The following is a 16,033-nucleotide window of genomic DNA, read 5'->3' as shown; positions in this document are numbered from 1 at the left end:
GTGATTTTTGACAAAAAACGCAAGGGGTTAGTATGTCGTTTTTTTCATTTTTTTCAACTTGCTTAAAAAGCAATTTTTACGTTAAAAATAAAAGTGGAAACCTCACACACACTCAATAGGGGCCCCAGAAGCATCCAAAAATGGCATAAAATGCCAGACTTTGAGGGTTGTGATTTTTGACAAAAAACATAAGGGGTTAGTATGTCTTTTTTTTCATTTTTTTCAAATTGCTTCTAATGCACTTTTTTGGTCAATAAAAACAGGGAACCCTCACACACACACTCAACAGGGGCATGAGAAGCATCCAAAAATGGCATAAAATGCCAGAGTTTGAGGGTTGTGATTTTTGACAAAAAACGTAAGGGGTTAGTATGTCGTTTTTTTTCTCCATTTTTTCAACTTGCTTCTAAAGCACTTTTCTGTCAAAAATAAAAGTGGAAACCTCACACACATTCAACAGGGGCCTCAGAAGCATCCAAAAATGGCATAAAATGCCAGACTTTGAGGGTTGTGATTTTTGACAAAAAACTTAAGGGGTTAGTATGTCGTTTTTTTCCTCCATTTTTTTCAACTTGCTTAAAAAGCACTTTTCTGTCAAAAATAAAAGTGGAAACCTCACACACACTCAACAGGGGCCCCAGAAGCATCCAAAAATGGCATAAAATGCCAGATTTTGAAGGTTGTGATTTTTGACAAAAAACGTAAGGGGTTAGTATGTCGTTTTTTTCATTTTTTTCCAACTTGCTTAAAAAGCAATTTTTATGTTAAAAATAAAAGTGGAAACCTCACACACACTCAATAAGGGCCCCAGAAGCATTCAAAAATGGCATAAAATGCCAGAGTTTGAGGGTTGTGATTTTTGACAAAAAACGTAAGGGGTTAGTATGTCGTTTTTTTCATTTTTTTCAAATTGCTTCTAATGCACTTTTCTGGTCAATAAAAACAGGGAACCCTCACACACACTCAACAGGGGCATGAGAAGCATCCAAAAACGGCATAAAATGCCAGAGTTTTAGGGTTATGATTTTTGACAAAAAACGTAAGGGGTTAGTATGTTGTTTTTTTTCTCCATTTTTTCAACTTGCTTAAAAAGCACTTTTCTGTCAAAAATAAAAGTGGAAACCTCACACACACTCAACAGGGGCCCCAGAAGCATCCAAAAATGGCATAAAATGGCAGATTTTGATGTGGTGATTTTTGACAAAAAACGTAAGGGGTTAGCATGTTGTTTTTTCTCATTTTTTTCAACTTGCTTAAAAAGCACTTTTCTGTCAAAAATAAAAGTGGAAACCTCACACCCACTCAACAGGGGGCCCAGAAGCATCCAAAAATGGCATAAAATGGCAGATTTTGATGTGGTGATTTTTGACAAAAAACGTAAGGGGTTAGCATGTTGTTTTTTCTCATTTTTTTCAACTTGCTTAAAAAGCACTTTTCTGTCAAAAATAAAAGTGGAAACCTCACACACACTCAACAGGGGACCCAGAAGCATCCAAAAATGGCATAAAATGGCAGATTTTGATGTGGTGATTTTTGACAAAAAACCTAAGGGGTTAGTATGTCGTTTTTTGTCATTTTTTTCAACTTGCTTAAAAAGCACTTTTCTGTCAAAAATAAAAGTGGAAACCTCACACCCACTCAACAGGGGACCCAGAAGCATCCAAAAATGGCATAAAATGCCAGATTTTGATTTGGTGATTTTTGACAAAAAACGTAAGGGGTTAATATGTCGTTTTTTGTCATTTTTTTCAACTTGCTTAAAAAGCACTTTTCTGTCAAAAATAAAAGTGGAAACCTCACACACACTCAACAGGGGACCCAGAAGCATCCAAAAATGGCATAAAATGCCAGATTTTGATTTGGTGATTTTTGACAAAAAAACGTAAGGGGTTAGTATGTCGTTTTTTTCATTTTTTTCAAATTGCTTCTAATGCACTTTTCTGGTCAATAAAAACAGGGAACCCTCACACACACTCAACAGGGGCATGAGAAGCATCCAAAAACGGCATAAAATGCCAGAGTTTTAGGGTTATGATTTTTGACAAAAAACGTAAGGGGTTAGTATGTTGTTTTTTTTCTCCATTTTTTCAACTTGCTTAAAAAGCACTTTTCTGTCAAAAATAAAAGTGGAAACCTCACACACACTCAACAGGGGCCCCAGAAGCATCCAAAAATGGCATAAAATGGCAGATTTTGATGTGGTGATTTTTGACAAAAAACGTAAGGGGTTAGCATGTTGTTTTTTCTCATTTTTTTCAACTTGCTTAAAAAGCACTTTTCTGTCAAAAATAAAAGTGGAAACCTCACACCCACTCAACAGGGGGCCCAGAAGCATCCAAAAATGGCATAAAATGGCAGATTTTGATGTGGTGATTTTTGACAAAAAACGTAAGGGGTTAGCATGTTGTTTTTTCTCATTTTTTTCAACTTGCTTAAAAAGCACTTTTCTGTCAAAAATAAAAGTGGAAACCTCACACCCACTCAACAGGGGACCCAGAAGCATCCAAAAATGGCATAAAATGCCAGATTTTGATTTGGTGATTTTTGACAAAAAACGTAAGGGGTTAGTATGTCGTTTTTTCTCATTTTTTTCAACTTGCTTAAAAAGCACTTTTCTGTCAAAAATAAAAGTGGAAACCTCACACACACTCAACAGGGGACCCAGAAGCATCCAAAAATGGCATAAAATGCCAGATTTTGATTTGGTGATTTTTGACAAAAAAACGTAAGGGGTTAGTATGTCGTTTTTTTCATTTTTTTCAAATTGCTTCTAATGCACTTTTCTGGTCAATAAAAACAGGGAACCCTCACACACACTCAACAGGGGCATGAGAAGCATCCAAAAACGGCATAAAATGCCAGAGTTTTAGGGTTATGATTTTTGACAAAAAACGTAAGGGGTTAGTATGTTGTTTTTTTTCTCCATTTTTTCAACTTGCTTAAAAAGCACTTTTCTGTCAAAAATAAAAGTGGAAACCTCACACACACTCAACAGGGGCCCCAGAAGCATCCAAAAATGGCATAAAATGGCAGATTTTGATGTGGTGATTTTTGACAAAAAACGTAAGGGGTTAGCATGTTGTTTTTTCTCATTTTTTTCAACTTGCTTAAAAAGCACTTTTCTGTCAAAAATAAAAGTGGAAACCTCACACCCACTCAACAGGGGGCCCAGAAGCATCCAAAAATGGCATAAAATGGCAGATTTTGATGTGGTGATTTTTGACAAAAAACGTAAGGGGTTAGCATGTTGTTTTTTCTCATTTTTTTCAACTTGCTTAAAAAGCACTTTTCTGTCAAAAATAAAAGTGGAAACCTCACACCCACTCAACAGGGGACCCAGAAGCATCCAAAAATGGCATAAAATGCCAGATTTTGATTTGGTGATTTTTGACAAAAAACGTAAGGGGTTAGTATGTCGTTTTTTCTCATTTTTTTCAACTTGCTTAAAAAGCACTTTTCTGTCAAAAATAAAAGTGGAAACCTCACACACACTCAACAGGGGACCCAGAAGCATCCAAAAATGGCATAAAATGGCAGATTTTGATGTGGTGATTTTTGACAAAAAACCTAAGGGGTTAGTATGTCGTTTTTTGTCATTTTTTTCAACTTGCTTAAAAAGCACTTTTCTGTCAAAAATAAAAGTGGAAACCTCACACACACTCAACAGGGGACCCAGAAGCATCCAAAAATGGCATAAAATGCCAGATTTTGATTTGGTGATTTTTGACAAAAAAACGTAAGGGGTTAGTATGTCGTTTTTTTCATTTTTTTCAACTTGCTTAAAAAGCAATTTTTATGTTAAAAATAAAAGTGGAAACCTTACACACACTCAATAGGGGCCCCAGAAGCATCCAAAAATGGCATAAAATGCCAGACTTTGAGGGTTGTGATTTTTGACAAAAAACATAAGGGGTTAGTATGTCGTTTTTTTTCATTTTTTTCAAATTGCTTCTAATGCACTTTTTTGGTCAATAAAAACAGGGAACCCTCACACACACACTCAACAGGGGCATGAGAAGCATCCAAAAATGGCATAAAATGCCAGAGTTTGAGGGTTGTGATTTTTGACAAAAAACGTAAGGGGTTAGTATGTCGTTTTTTTTCTCAATTTTTTCAACTTGCTTCTAAAGCACTTTTCTGTCAAAAATAAAAGTGGAAACCTCACACACATTCAACAGGGGCCTCAGAAGCATCCAAAAATGGCATAAAATGCCAGACTTTGAGGGTTGTGATTTTTGACAAAAAACTTAAGGGGTTAGTATGTCGTTTTTTTCCTCCATTTTTTTCAACTTGCTTAAAAAGCACTTTTCTGTCAAAAATAAAAGTGGAAACCTCACACACACTCAACAGGGGCCCCAGAAGCATCCAAAAATGGCATAAAATGCCAGATTTTGAAGGTTGTGATTTTTGACAAAAAACGTAAGGGGTTAGTATGTCGTTTTTTTCATTTTTTTCAACTTGCTTAAAAAGCAATTTTTATGTTAAAAATAAAAGTGGAAACCTCACACACACTCAATAAGGGCCCCAGAAGCATTCAAAAATGGCATAAAATGCCAGAGTTTGAGGGTTGTGATTTTTGACAAAAAACGTAAGGGGTTAGTATGTCGTTTTTTTCATTTTTTTCAAATTGCTTCTAATGCACTTTTCTGGTCAATAAAAACAGGGAACCCTCACACACACAACAGGGGCATGAGAAGCATCCAAAAACGGTATAAAATGCCAGAGTTTTAGGGTTATGATTTTTGACAAAAAACGTAAGGGGTTAGTATGTTGTTTTTTTTCTCCATTTTTTCAACTTGCTTAAAAAGCACTTTTCTGTCAAAAATAAAAGTGGAAACCTCACACACACTCAACAGGGGCCCCAGAAGCATCCAAAAATGGCATAAAATGGCAGATTTTGATGTGGTGATTTTTGACAAAAAACGTAAGGGGTTAGCATGTTGTTTTTTCTCATTTTTTTCAACTTGCTTAAAAAGCACTTTTCTGTCAAAAATAAAAGTGGAAACCTCACACCCACTCAACAGGGGACCCAGAAGCATCCAAAAATGGCATAAAATGCCAGATTTTGATTTGGTGATTTTTGACAAAAAACGTAAGGGGTTAGTATGTCGTTTTTTGTCATTTTTTTCAACTTGCTTAAAAAGCACTTTTCTGTCAAAAATAAAAGTGGAAACCTCACACACACTCAACAGGGGACCCAGAAGCATCCAAAAATGGCATAAAATGGCAGATTTTGATGTGGTGATTTTTGACAAAAAACCTAAGGGGTTAGTATGTCGTTTTTTGTCATTTTTTTCAACTTGCTTAAAAAGCACTTTTCTGTCAAAAATAAAAGTGGAAACCTCACACACACTCAACAGGGGACCCAGAAGCATCCAAAAATGGCATAAAATGCCAGATTTTGATTTGGTGATTTTTGACAAAAAAAACGTAAGGGGTTAGTATGTCGTTTTTTTCATTTTTTTCAACTTGCTTAAAAAGCAATTTTTATGTTAAAAATAAAAGTGGAAACCTTACACACACTCAATAGGGTACCCAGAAGCATCCAAAAATGGCATAAAATGCCAGAGTTTTAGGGTTGTGATTTTTGACAAAAAACGTATGTCGTTTTTTTCTCATTTTTTTCAACTTGCTTCTAAAGCACTTTTATGTCAAAAATAAAAGTGGAAACCTCACACACACTCAACAGGGGCCCCAGAAGTTTGAGGGTTATGATTTTTGACAAAAAACGTAAGGGGTTAGTATGTCGTTTTTTTCTGATTTTTTTTTGATCGATAAAAACAGGGAAACCTCACACACACACTCAACAGGGGCATGAGAAGCACCGATACCCACAAACGTGATGAATCTCGATTTCACCCATAAATTGCATCCATAGCCAGTGAATGAGCCGATGTACAATCGATTTTTTTCCACACCCTTACTCTCCAGGTCACTGGTCTGTGTGTCAGTGCCAGGAAGAAAAGCTCTGAGATGTGAAGAGAAATCATTTGGTGCTTTACAAGTGTGTTACGAAACCTTCAGTAGGTGGATTGCCGAAACGAAGTACTGAAGACGGATTCCATCATGTTAGCACATCAAAGTACCACCATGCTTTAGTTCATCAAAGCCACGTACCGTCTAACATCACGTCATACAAACCAGAGAATCGACCTTTTTAATAAACCCAAAGGCGCTTCGCCAAAATAAAAGCATCCCACTTTCTCATGATTCTAGCTTATCCTAAGCCCTCTGCTGCAACAAGCCTCTTTATTGTTCCACAGATGCACCGACTCAGCCATGCCAACACAACTCATATCCTGGCCAAGCGCAATAACAATGTGTGTTCGCCTCCTATCTCCTTTCCAGCTCATCACCTCCTCATAAACAGGCTGACAAGCCCCCAGAAGAAGCAGAGCAAGCGACTGGGCACTGACCTTCTACATTCCAAACCATCTACAGCACATGTTGAAATCCGCCCCATTCTACTCAGCAAGTGATGTGAACAGCTGCTTGAAGAGTGTATTTAGCGTGGCTAACACGGACACGCCTATAGGTGAGGTGAGAGTGGCTACATTCTTAGAAACAAATAAAAATGTCATAAGGTCATCGGAGTTTGGTAAACAAAGACCTGTCGCTGAGACGCTCCAAAGACTTCACCGGATCTCAAATAATTAACCTTCACCTGACCACCAGGAAGTCCAGACTTCCTCCCTCCCTTTTTTTTAACTCATTCCAAGCGCATCCATCTTTATGTGTTTACAGATACCTGATACGAGTCCTATACAAACACTTCACCCTACTGCCTTCTGCGTTACATGTCAACGTATAAATATTTACGTAATAACGTCCAGGGAAAGACTGCCTCGCTAACAAAAAGCAAGTGTCTAATTGTAAGCTTTCTGTGTATTGGTTAAGTGTTTTCCACAATCGACGGATCCCCTGTTGGGACACTTAACCTGTTTAGCACAGGGTGTGCCTTTAAGGCCCTCAGGCTAAAGAAAAAGATAAATATTCTGTTTACTCTTACAGATCCTGAGGGTTTGTTTTTTACTGCTGATAGAACCTGATATATACAATAATAGAAGTAATAATCAATTAGCATGTTTGATTAAAATGATGTTTATCATTAATAAGAATACTAATACTGCAGAATATAATCTGTTTGTTGTTGTCAATATTGTGTAATTCAACTACCACAGCTCCACCCCCGCTTGAAGCAAATATGTGATGTGTAAGGCTTGGTTTTTTTTGGCAGCAAGATTGGGAACATGTAGATGCTTGTAGCTGTTGTCAGGGCAACCAGTTGCTAGATTGGGGGCACGCAGACAGACGGTTGGTTGGTGGAGACAGAATAATTATTATTGCTGAATAACGTTTGCAACGTTTAAGTATTCAAAGATCCACTGGACATTTTGTAAACTAATGTACAGTCGCTTCCTCTATTGCGGTTTTTCATAATAAATGGAGAAATTATCATGGCTCTAAGTACAACAATATTCAATTTGTGCCGGAAATTCACTTATCACGGTTAGGTCAAACTAATTACTACGATAAACAAGGGATTACTCCAATATTTTATGTGACACTTTCAAATTTTAATGTTATATTTGTCCATTAAAGAGTGTTCCATTTTCCCATTTAAAGCATGCAGGAAAACAATTTTGAATATTTTCTGCAAGGGTGCCTTGCTACTGAGATAAGTGTGTGTCACTATTGATGTTGGATAATAGTTCATCACTAGGCTAGCAGGGGTATGCTGGAGCCTATCCCACCCTGGACTGGTCGCCAGCCATTCACAGGGCACATGAAGACAAACAATTGTTGACAACAATGAGACAATACTCCCTGATTTTTTTTTCCAAAACAAAATTAGTTATGTAAACATATTGTCCTTTCAATGGTTAAAAATCTTAATATTAACATTTTATATGTATATTTCAGACTGAGATTGATTCGTTTTAACATACTCCTGGAAAGTACAAGTACCTGGTGTTGCATTAGGAGCGATATGTTGTGTGCCCACTGTGTGTCCAATAGTGTGCCGCAATAGCAAAGTGATGAATTGGCTGTGTGTGTTCAGGAAACGGTGTCATAAAGCATCAGGAGTGGGTGAATACACACATTGCTAGTGGACTACTCACAGCAAGCACACCTGCCTGTTAACACACTGACTGTTAGTGTGCACATATACACAATGTGACTAACAATGTCACTACACAAACGTAAGGGGTTAGTATGTCGTTTTGTTGTTTTTTTTCCAACTTGTTTCTAATGCACTTTTCGGCTCACACACACACTCAATAGGGGCCCCAGAAGCATCCAAAAATGGCATAAAATGCCAGAGTTCGAGGGTTGTGATTTTTGACAAAAAACGTCGTTATTTTTGTTTTTTTCAACTTGCTTCTAATGCACTTTTCTGGTCAAAAAAACAGAGGAAACCTCACACACAGTGTGAGGGGCCTGAGAAGCACCCAAAAATGGCATAAAATGCCAGACTTTGAGGGTTGTGATTTGTGACAAAAAACGTAAGGGGTTAGTATGTCGTCTTTTTTCTCCATTTTTTCAACTTGCTTAAAAAGCACTTTTCTGTCAAAAATAAAAGTGGAAACCTCACACACACTCAATAGGGGCCCCAGAAGCATCCAAAAATGGCATAAAATGCCAGAGTTTGAGGGTTGTGATTTTTGACAAAAAAATGTCGTTTTTTTTTGTTTTTTTTCAACTTGCTTCTAATGCACTTTTTTGGTCAATAAAAACAGGAAAACCTCACACACTCTCAACAGGGGCATGAGAAGCATCCAAAAATGGCATAAACCGCCAGAGTTTGAGGGTTGTGATTTTTGACAAAAACCGTAAGGGGTTAGTATGTCGTTTTTTTTTTTCATTTTTTTCAACTTGCTTAAAAAGCACTTTTCTGTCAAAAATAAAAGTGGAAACCTCACACACACTCAATAGGGGCCCCAGAAGCATCTAAAAATGGCATAAAATGCCAGAGTTTGAGGGTTGTGATTTTTGACAAAAAACGTAAGGGGTTAGTATGTCGTTTTTTTTTTCATTTTTTTCAACTTGCTTCTAATGCACTTTTCTGGTCAAAAAACAGAGGAAACCTCACACACACTCAATAGGGGCCCCAGAAGCATCCAAAAATGGCATAAAATGCCAGATTTTGATTTGGTGATTTTTGACAAAAAACGTAAGGGGTTAGTATGTCTTTTTTTTTTTTTTTTTTTCAACTTGCTTCTAAAGCACTTTTCTGTCAAAATTAAAAGTGGAAACCTCACACACACTCAACAGGGGCCCTAGAAGCATCCAAAAATGGCATAAAATGCCAGAGTTTGAGGGTTGTGATTTTTGACAAAAAACGTAAGGGGTTAGTATGTCGTTTTTTTTTTGTTTTTTTTCAACTTGCTTCTAATGCACTTTTTTGGTCAATAAAAACAGGAAAACCTCACACACTCTCAACAGGGGCCTGAGAAGCATCCAAAATGGCATAAAATGCCAGAGTTTGAGGGTTGTGATTTTTGACAAAAAACGTAAGGGGTTAGTATGTCGTTTTTTTTTTTCATTTTTTTCATCTTGCTTCTAAAGCACTTTTCTGTCAAAAATAAAAGTGGAAACCTCACACACACTCAATAGGGGCCCAAGAAGCATCCAAAAATGGCACAAAAAGCCAGAGTTTGAGGGTTGTGATTTTTGACAAAAAACGTAAGGGGTTAGTATGTCGTTTTTTGTCATTTTTTTCAACTTGCTTCTAATGCACTTTTCTGGTCAAAAAACAGGGGAAACCTCACACACACTCAACAGGGGCCACAGAAGCATCCAAAAATGGCATGAAATGCCACAGTTTGAACACATGAGCTGCCACGAGAAGGTGTGACAAGTACAACTATGTCATTAACTATGTCCTTAGAGAATGACCACCAATATCATAGATGAGTGGTTCTCCACTGGTGGGTCACACTGCCGTTTTCAGTGGGTCACGGGTCTTTTGTGAGGTGCAGGCAGCTGCTGAACGGTTGCAAATGTAACATATTTGGGAAGTTTCCGTTGATGGCGGGTCCCGCAGCCAAACCAGTTGAGAACCGCTGTTCTAGACAACAGCATGACCTTAAAGGCTGCGTTGTCATACGCCAGTCAAATCGACATCTCAGCTGACCAAACATCCTGTTTGGAGACCACCATCTGCCAATAGTGAAACTCGTTTAGGGCCTGCGTGTCAAATCAAACATAACCGGTGTTCCTCTGGTACTAAACGAACGTACTTTTCATTAGAAGCTAGTAAAACCTCGTCTGACAAGGCTGGTTTATGTTTTGACGGCGGGGAAGACCGCCATTCATTCTCACAGCAACTATGGTGCCTTCAAGGACTGCTGAACAAAGTACAAAATCACAACGGTTGACCTTTCACCATGGAGACAGAAATGTAAAAGTTGTGTTATTATTCAACAGGCAGTATTTAAACCTGTATTATCATGTATTCATCATTTATGACAGACCTGAATGAATAAAAAAAAATACCTTTTTTTGCCCCAAAATCCTCAAGTTTGTGGGGCCCTGAAAGTTGAATGGTTAAATTAAATTGAAATAAAAAAAATTAATTGCTACTTTTGAAAAAGTAGCCACATTTACCATGTATGTCCTCAAAGGCATACCAAAGAGGAGTGTAAGCCAATCCTTGTGGATCATTTCCGTGTCAAAGATGAAAAACGCTCTTCGAGGTATTGAAGCATATAGTTTTTCTCCAGACAAATGACCCTCATCCACTCAGAGACCAGCCAACTACACCGGCTTCTTGTCCATGCTGCTGCACTCACCAAAGCAACAAAAAAAAGATCTTTTACAGTTTTGAAACCGTCCACACTGCAGGTAGTACACCAATGAAAGGCCCACAATAGAGAATCTTCAGTGCGGAGAATAGCAGTAGCATCCTGCTGGGATCTATTTCACCATGTTATTAGAGGCTGCCATTCATTCTGCGCTGACCCAATGCAAGTACAACAGATTGAATAGACAAAATAAATATCGTGAAAATGGACAGCGGTCACTATGGGCAACCTTGGACTTTACACATTATTCTAAATTTTAAAGTCATATGACTGTAAGACATGACTGATGATGCACTGAACCAGCCTGGTTGCTTATCTCGGTGCTTCCCAAGTGGTCCACTGAGCATGACGGTAGATTGCCAAAAGGCTTCCTCGAGGCTCAAAGACCACCAACGTATAGCATATGTAGATCCCAGTGTGTTCCAAGATAAAGTCAGCGTGAGATTGTTTGTGTAAACCTCACAGCGTAGTCTGACTGGTCTAATATGTTCTCGCATTAAAAAAGGGCGTCAACAACTAATTAAATGGCGGACTTTCATAGCCTCGGGTCGCTACAGCCAGACAGAGATGAGAAAAGGACAACTTCAATTTTGATTCCATATTCAAAAGTCTTATTAAGGCGACTTAAAAAAAATTGGTTTTGAGGTGGGAAAAGGCCAGAATTCCAGATTTTGTGGGTTTTTGAGTGTTCCTAAACAGATCATCACCCTGACTGCTGTCTTGTCTCAACCTGAAACCTTGCAGGTTGTGACTGTGCAAAGAAGGCTAATACATTCCAGACATACCATGGGGTCAGGGGACTGGAAGAGCCAATAGGTGGCCAGCTGACTGGCCTGTCCCTCCTCCGGGCTACAAGCGTGAACAAAAAAAAGCCCTCAGAGGGGAAGAAAGTCTCTCTGAGAACCAAAATAGGTGAGTGAGTGATAGGTGTTTCGGGAAGCTTTGAATATTTCTAATTAGTCAAAAATTTGTTGTAAAACTGCTTCAACTGAGCTAAGACGCGCTGCTTGATTCAAACTAATTGGTTAATGGCGTTAAGGGTTTATTCAATTTATTTTATTGCAGAAGTGGGAGTGGCAAGCGTCTCCGGACTTTCATCCCAGCCTCACTGTGACTCATGTAAGCACGAAAGTATGCCCACTTTAACTGCTGGGACTTGTTCAAGCTGGTTTATATGCTTGCATTTTGCATTTTTCAGGCATGCACTCGATAGGATTGAATGAAGCTGGCGCTAACTAAGCCCCGGCAGACATCTCAGAAGAAGCAGGAGGTTAAAAGCTAGCCTAAGTCAAACATGAGGGACCCCGTGTACTCTTTGCACAGTTACACAATAAACACAAGAGTTACTGTGGGAAAGAAATCAATGAAGGGAAGTAAAATCCCGTCTTGAAATGTGATGAGGGATTTGTGATTTCTATTTTCGGAAATTTTTATTGTACGTGGGGGGATTGAGTCGAGTTTTGGGTCAAGGTTGATGCAGTTTTTATGCCAAATCACATTTTTTTTCATGTATCACTAAAGCAAAGCAAATAACGCCAAACAATCCCCCCAAAAGTGTATTTCATATTACATGTATTACATTTGTGCGTTTAGGATTTTTTTTCTTGAGTGTTTATTTTGTGGCTGATAATGACAGAAATAAGTTGTATTAAAGGGGAATTGAATTTGGGGGAATTTTGGCCATCATTCATAATCCTTATGTGAAACATTAACTTTGGGTACATTTGTCTTTGTTTTTTGTTGATATTTTTTTAAACTGTGGAAGTGTACATGACTTTTTGTTGCGGGACAGGTCCTAGATTTTAGATGCTTTATTATGATTCCAACATATGATAGTGCCAAATAAATGCCAATAAACAAGGATAGCATTACAGCCATCTAATTGGTGGCTTTGCAAGCGCCAATACATCACTGCTTTTCATTTGAGAAGGATTATAATAAATTCATCCATTCATTCTCTACCGGAGTCTATCCCAGCTGTCTTTGGGCGAGAGGCGGGGTACACCCTGGACTGGTCGCCAGGTGGAATTGAACCCTGGTTGTTCAATGAAATTGTTTCCATTTAGTTTTTCTATGTTACTTTGTTTATGTTATGTACTCATCTTAGCTGGTTAGAATTGTGCAAAAACTATGTGGTCAATTCATACAAATTTTTTGACTATAAAAAACCAAGTTCTTGCTTATGGAAAGCGTGAACTGCAATTTTTGAGCAGATCTAAATAGATGGAGCATCATGTGTTCGCTAAGGCATGAATGGAACAGTCCATTTCAGGGCATCATCAGTGTATTTGTAAAGAACAACAAGCACTCTGCACTAAGCCCAAAAAGAGGCAGCATCTTTGATATAGCACCGTATGAGGTTCTCCTCAGTGCAACTATCATGCGGGCCACATCTTGAATGATGACTCGGGGGCATAGCCAAGATGGCACATTGATTATATATCATCTGGACACTGCTCTCCATTCTTCTCACACTGGTCCGAGTATCCGAGATTGCACCGATACCAATACGCTGATGGTGATCTAACGCTCGGACTCTGGAGTTGAATGACTTGTGTCCCAGTTTGCCACTTTTTGTCACGCTCGTGCAGATAACAACCGGGTGTGGGCTCACTGTGCGATCATGGAAGCGGAAGCTTCTGAGTAAGGGGAGTTGTAATTGGCTGGGGGGGGGGGGGGGGGTCCGACATTAACTAAACAATGACATCATTTGGGCGAAGACACACATGGATGACCTTGAAAGCCATCCTAAAAGCTTCTAGTAACTGAGCTGTCTTATAAAAACAACTCTTAACTTCACAGCTGCATTTAAGACTTTCCATTGGAATATTTATTGTGTCTTATAGCCAGAGTGCAAGGTCATGCGGACAGAAAGTAGGGCAGGTTAAAGGTCATGTTTCTGGGGACAGCAGAAAGGTTAAATATGCAGACACAATTCACCTGACTTAGCTGTTTTATCTGCAGCTACACAAACAATGCATTCTCTCACACTCATTTAACCTGTCTAAAGTGGGTTGGTGCAACAGAAGAGATTTGTTAAAGTACGCAAAAAAACTATTGTCTTCAAAACACTAGTTATACATCCAAGTTGTTCAACATAGTGACGCTTTCACTGAGGTCAAACATGAGAAATAATCCAGTATGTGACTTTGGAATGTATTCTAAGGTCAGTGTTTTTCAACCTTTTTTGAGCCACGGCACGTTTTTTATGTGGCACACCAAACATTATTTGCTTCTTTCAGCTTTTTCCTGATTACGGAATCGCTACAGCAGATCCTTTTGATCCGCATACTAATTTAACCAACAATGTTACAAAATGTCACCACTAAGTGCATCACTAAGTCTATTAGAGGAACGAGGCAATCAGCTACGTGTTGCCACACGGACGAATATTACATTGCTCTGGCCAGTCTTTACACCAATGACACGCGAAAATGACATAATATTTGCAAAATTATTAATACATGTTAATTAAAAACGTGATATTTAATAATTCCTCCCGGCACACATGACGATTTCTCACGGCACATTTGTTGAAAATCGCTGCTATAGTTTATGACAAATGTTGAGAGAAGTCAAGAAAAACAGCACCATCTTCCGGATGTGGTGGGACACTGCCCTGTGCTGCTGCCATTACAGTTTCCACTATAGTACACTGGTGACACTTTTAGATCAATTTCGAAGACTTTTTTTTTTAAACTTTACGGAGCTTCTTTCTAAATGAAAATGAGGAGAACAGGTGCGCCATTCTGTGCTGCACAGGTGGGAGCGTGGTAGTGTTTGGTTCCGCCCACTGGACCGAAGCAGGTGTCGGCTCACATTCAATTGTTCCAAACCACAAAAAAAGTGGCGCATTCAGTAAGAGGAAAAGCGACTTACAGGTATTTCCTGGAGCCCTGCGTCTGCTCATGCATGGCCACGGAGAATCCAAAGAAGCTTCCTTTAGTTTTGCCCTCCTTGATCACAGGGAAGCGTTCGTCTATGTTAAATCCACGGCAGATGGGTGCTGCGTGGACAAAAAGCACCAAAGCGTAAGAAAATAGTCTTGGAGACATTTTTTTTTTTTGGAGTGCAGCAGATCCACAATGGTGGTGAGTTCCAACAGGTAGACACGCTGTAGGGACCTCCCCACGCAAGGAGCTGCCGTCTCGCCGTGGACTAACAGCCTCATTGGTGATCTCTCTCTCTCTCTCTCTCTCTCTCCCTCTCTCCCTCTCTCTCTTTCTCTGGTCCACGCCCACTTGAATCAAGTTCACGTTACAATCGACCCTTCAACAACGTCACTCCCACCTGTTCCACTTATAATAATCTAACGTATTTCTTTGTTTGTGTTTGCAGTATTTTATTCACAAATGGGTTTTTATTTCTTGAAATTAAAAAATTATTTAAATGACCTTTTTAAATGTATATGTGATGTTTTTAATTTGGCCCTATATTTCCCTTCTTTAAAATTAGTTATAGAGATCATCTTCAGTCTGCAATAATAATAATAATAATAATAATAATAATAATAATAATAATAATAAAATGTATGTCCTTGAACAATGTCGCTCCCATCTGTTACACTTGCCACATTAGTGCAATAATCTAACGTATTTGTTTGTTTGTTTGTGATTGCAGTATTTGTCACAAATGTGTTTTTATTTCTTGAAATTGTTACATTACTATGATTACTATGATTGTATTTTTTTATTTAAATAACCTTTTTAAATGTATATGTGATGTATTTAATTTGGCCCTTAGGTAAAGAAAGTATATTTCCCTTCTTTAAGATGAGTAATGGAGATCATCTTCAGTCTACAATAATAATAATAATGTATAATAAAATAATACACAAATACAATAATAATAATAAAATGTATGTCCTTCAACAATGTCGCTCCCACCTGTTAAACTTGACACATTAGTGCAATAATCTAACGTATTTGTTTGTTTGTGGTTGCAGTATTTTAGTCACAAATGTATTTTTATTTCTTGAAATTAATTGTTACATTACTATGATTGCATTTTTTATTTAAATGACCTTTTTAAATGTATATGTGATGTATTTAATTTGGCCCCTTAGGTAAAGAAAGTATATTTCCCTTCTTTAAGATGAGTAATGGAGATCATCTTCAGTCTATAATAATAATAATAATAATAATAATAATAATAATGATAATAATAATAATAATAATAATAATAATAATAATAATAATAATAATAATAATAATAATAATAATAAT

At 38.0% G+C, this 16,033-nt stretch overlaps 1 protein-coding gene across 2 annotated transcripts in view; it reads right to left on the bottom strand.

The window, feature by feature from the left end:
* itga3b (integrin, alpha 3b) overlaps positions 1-14,899 on the bottom strand; it is a 32,390-nt gene extending 17,491 nt beyond the window's left edge. For both annotated transcript variants that reach the window (XM_078789050.1, XM_058061228.2), the window contains exon 1: positions 14,688-14,899. In XM_078789050.1, the coding sequence (XP_078645176.1) occupies positions 14,688-14,863 (176 nt within the window). In that variant the 5' untranslated portion in view covers positions 14,864-14,899. The remainder of the gene's footprint in view (positions 1-14,687) is intronic.
* Positions 14,900-16,033: the final 1,134 nt, after the last annotated feature.

The sequence above is a fragment of the Doryrhamphus excisus genome, linkage group LG2 (genome assembly GCF_037039965.1).
Source record: "Doryrhamphus excisus strain RoL-2023G ecotype Guam linkage group LG2, RoL_Dexc_Guam_v1.1, whole genome shotgun sequence".
Lineage (NCBI taxonomy): Eukaryota > Metazoa > Chordata > Actinopteri > Syngnathiformes > Syngnathidae > Doryrhamphus > Doryrhamphus excisus.
Note: the sequence above shows the minus strand (reverse complement) of the source record. Positions and strands in the feature narration are given on the sequence as shown.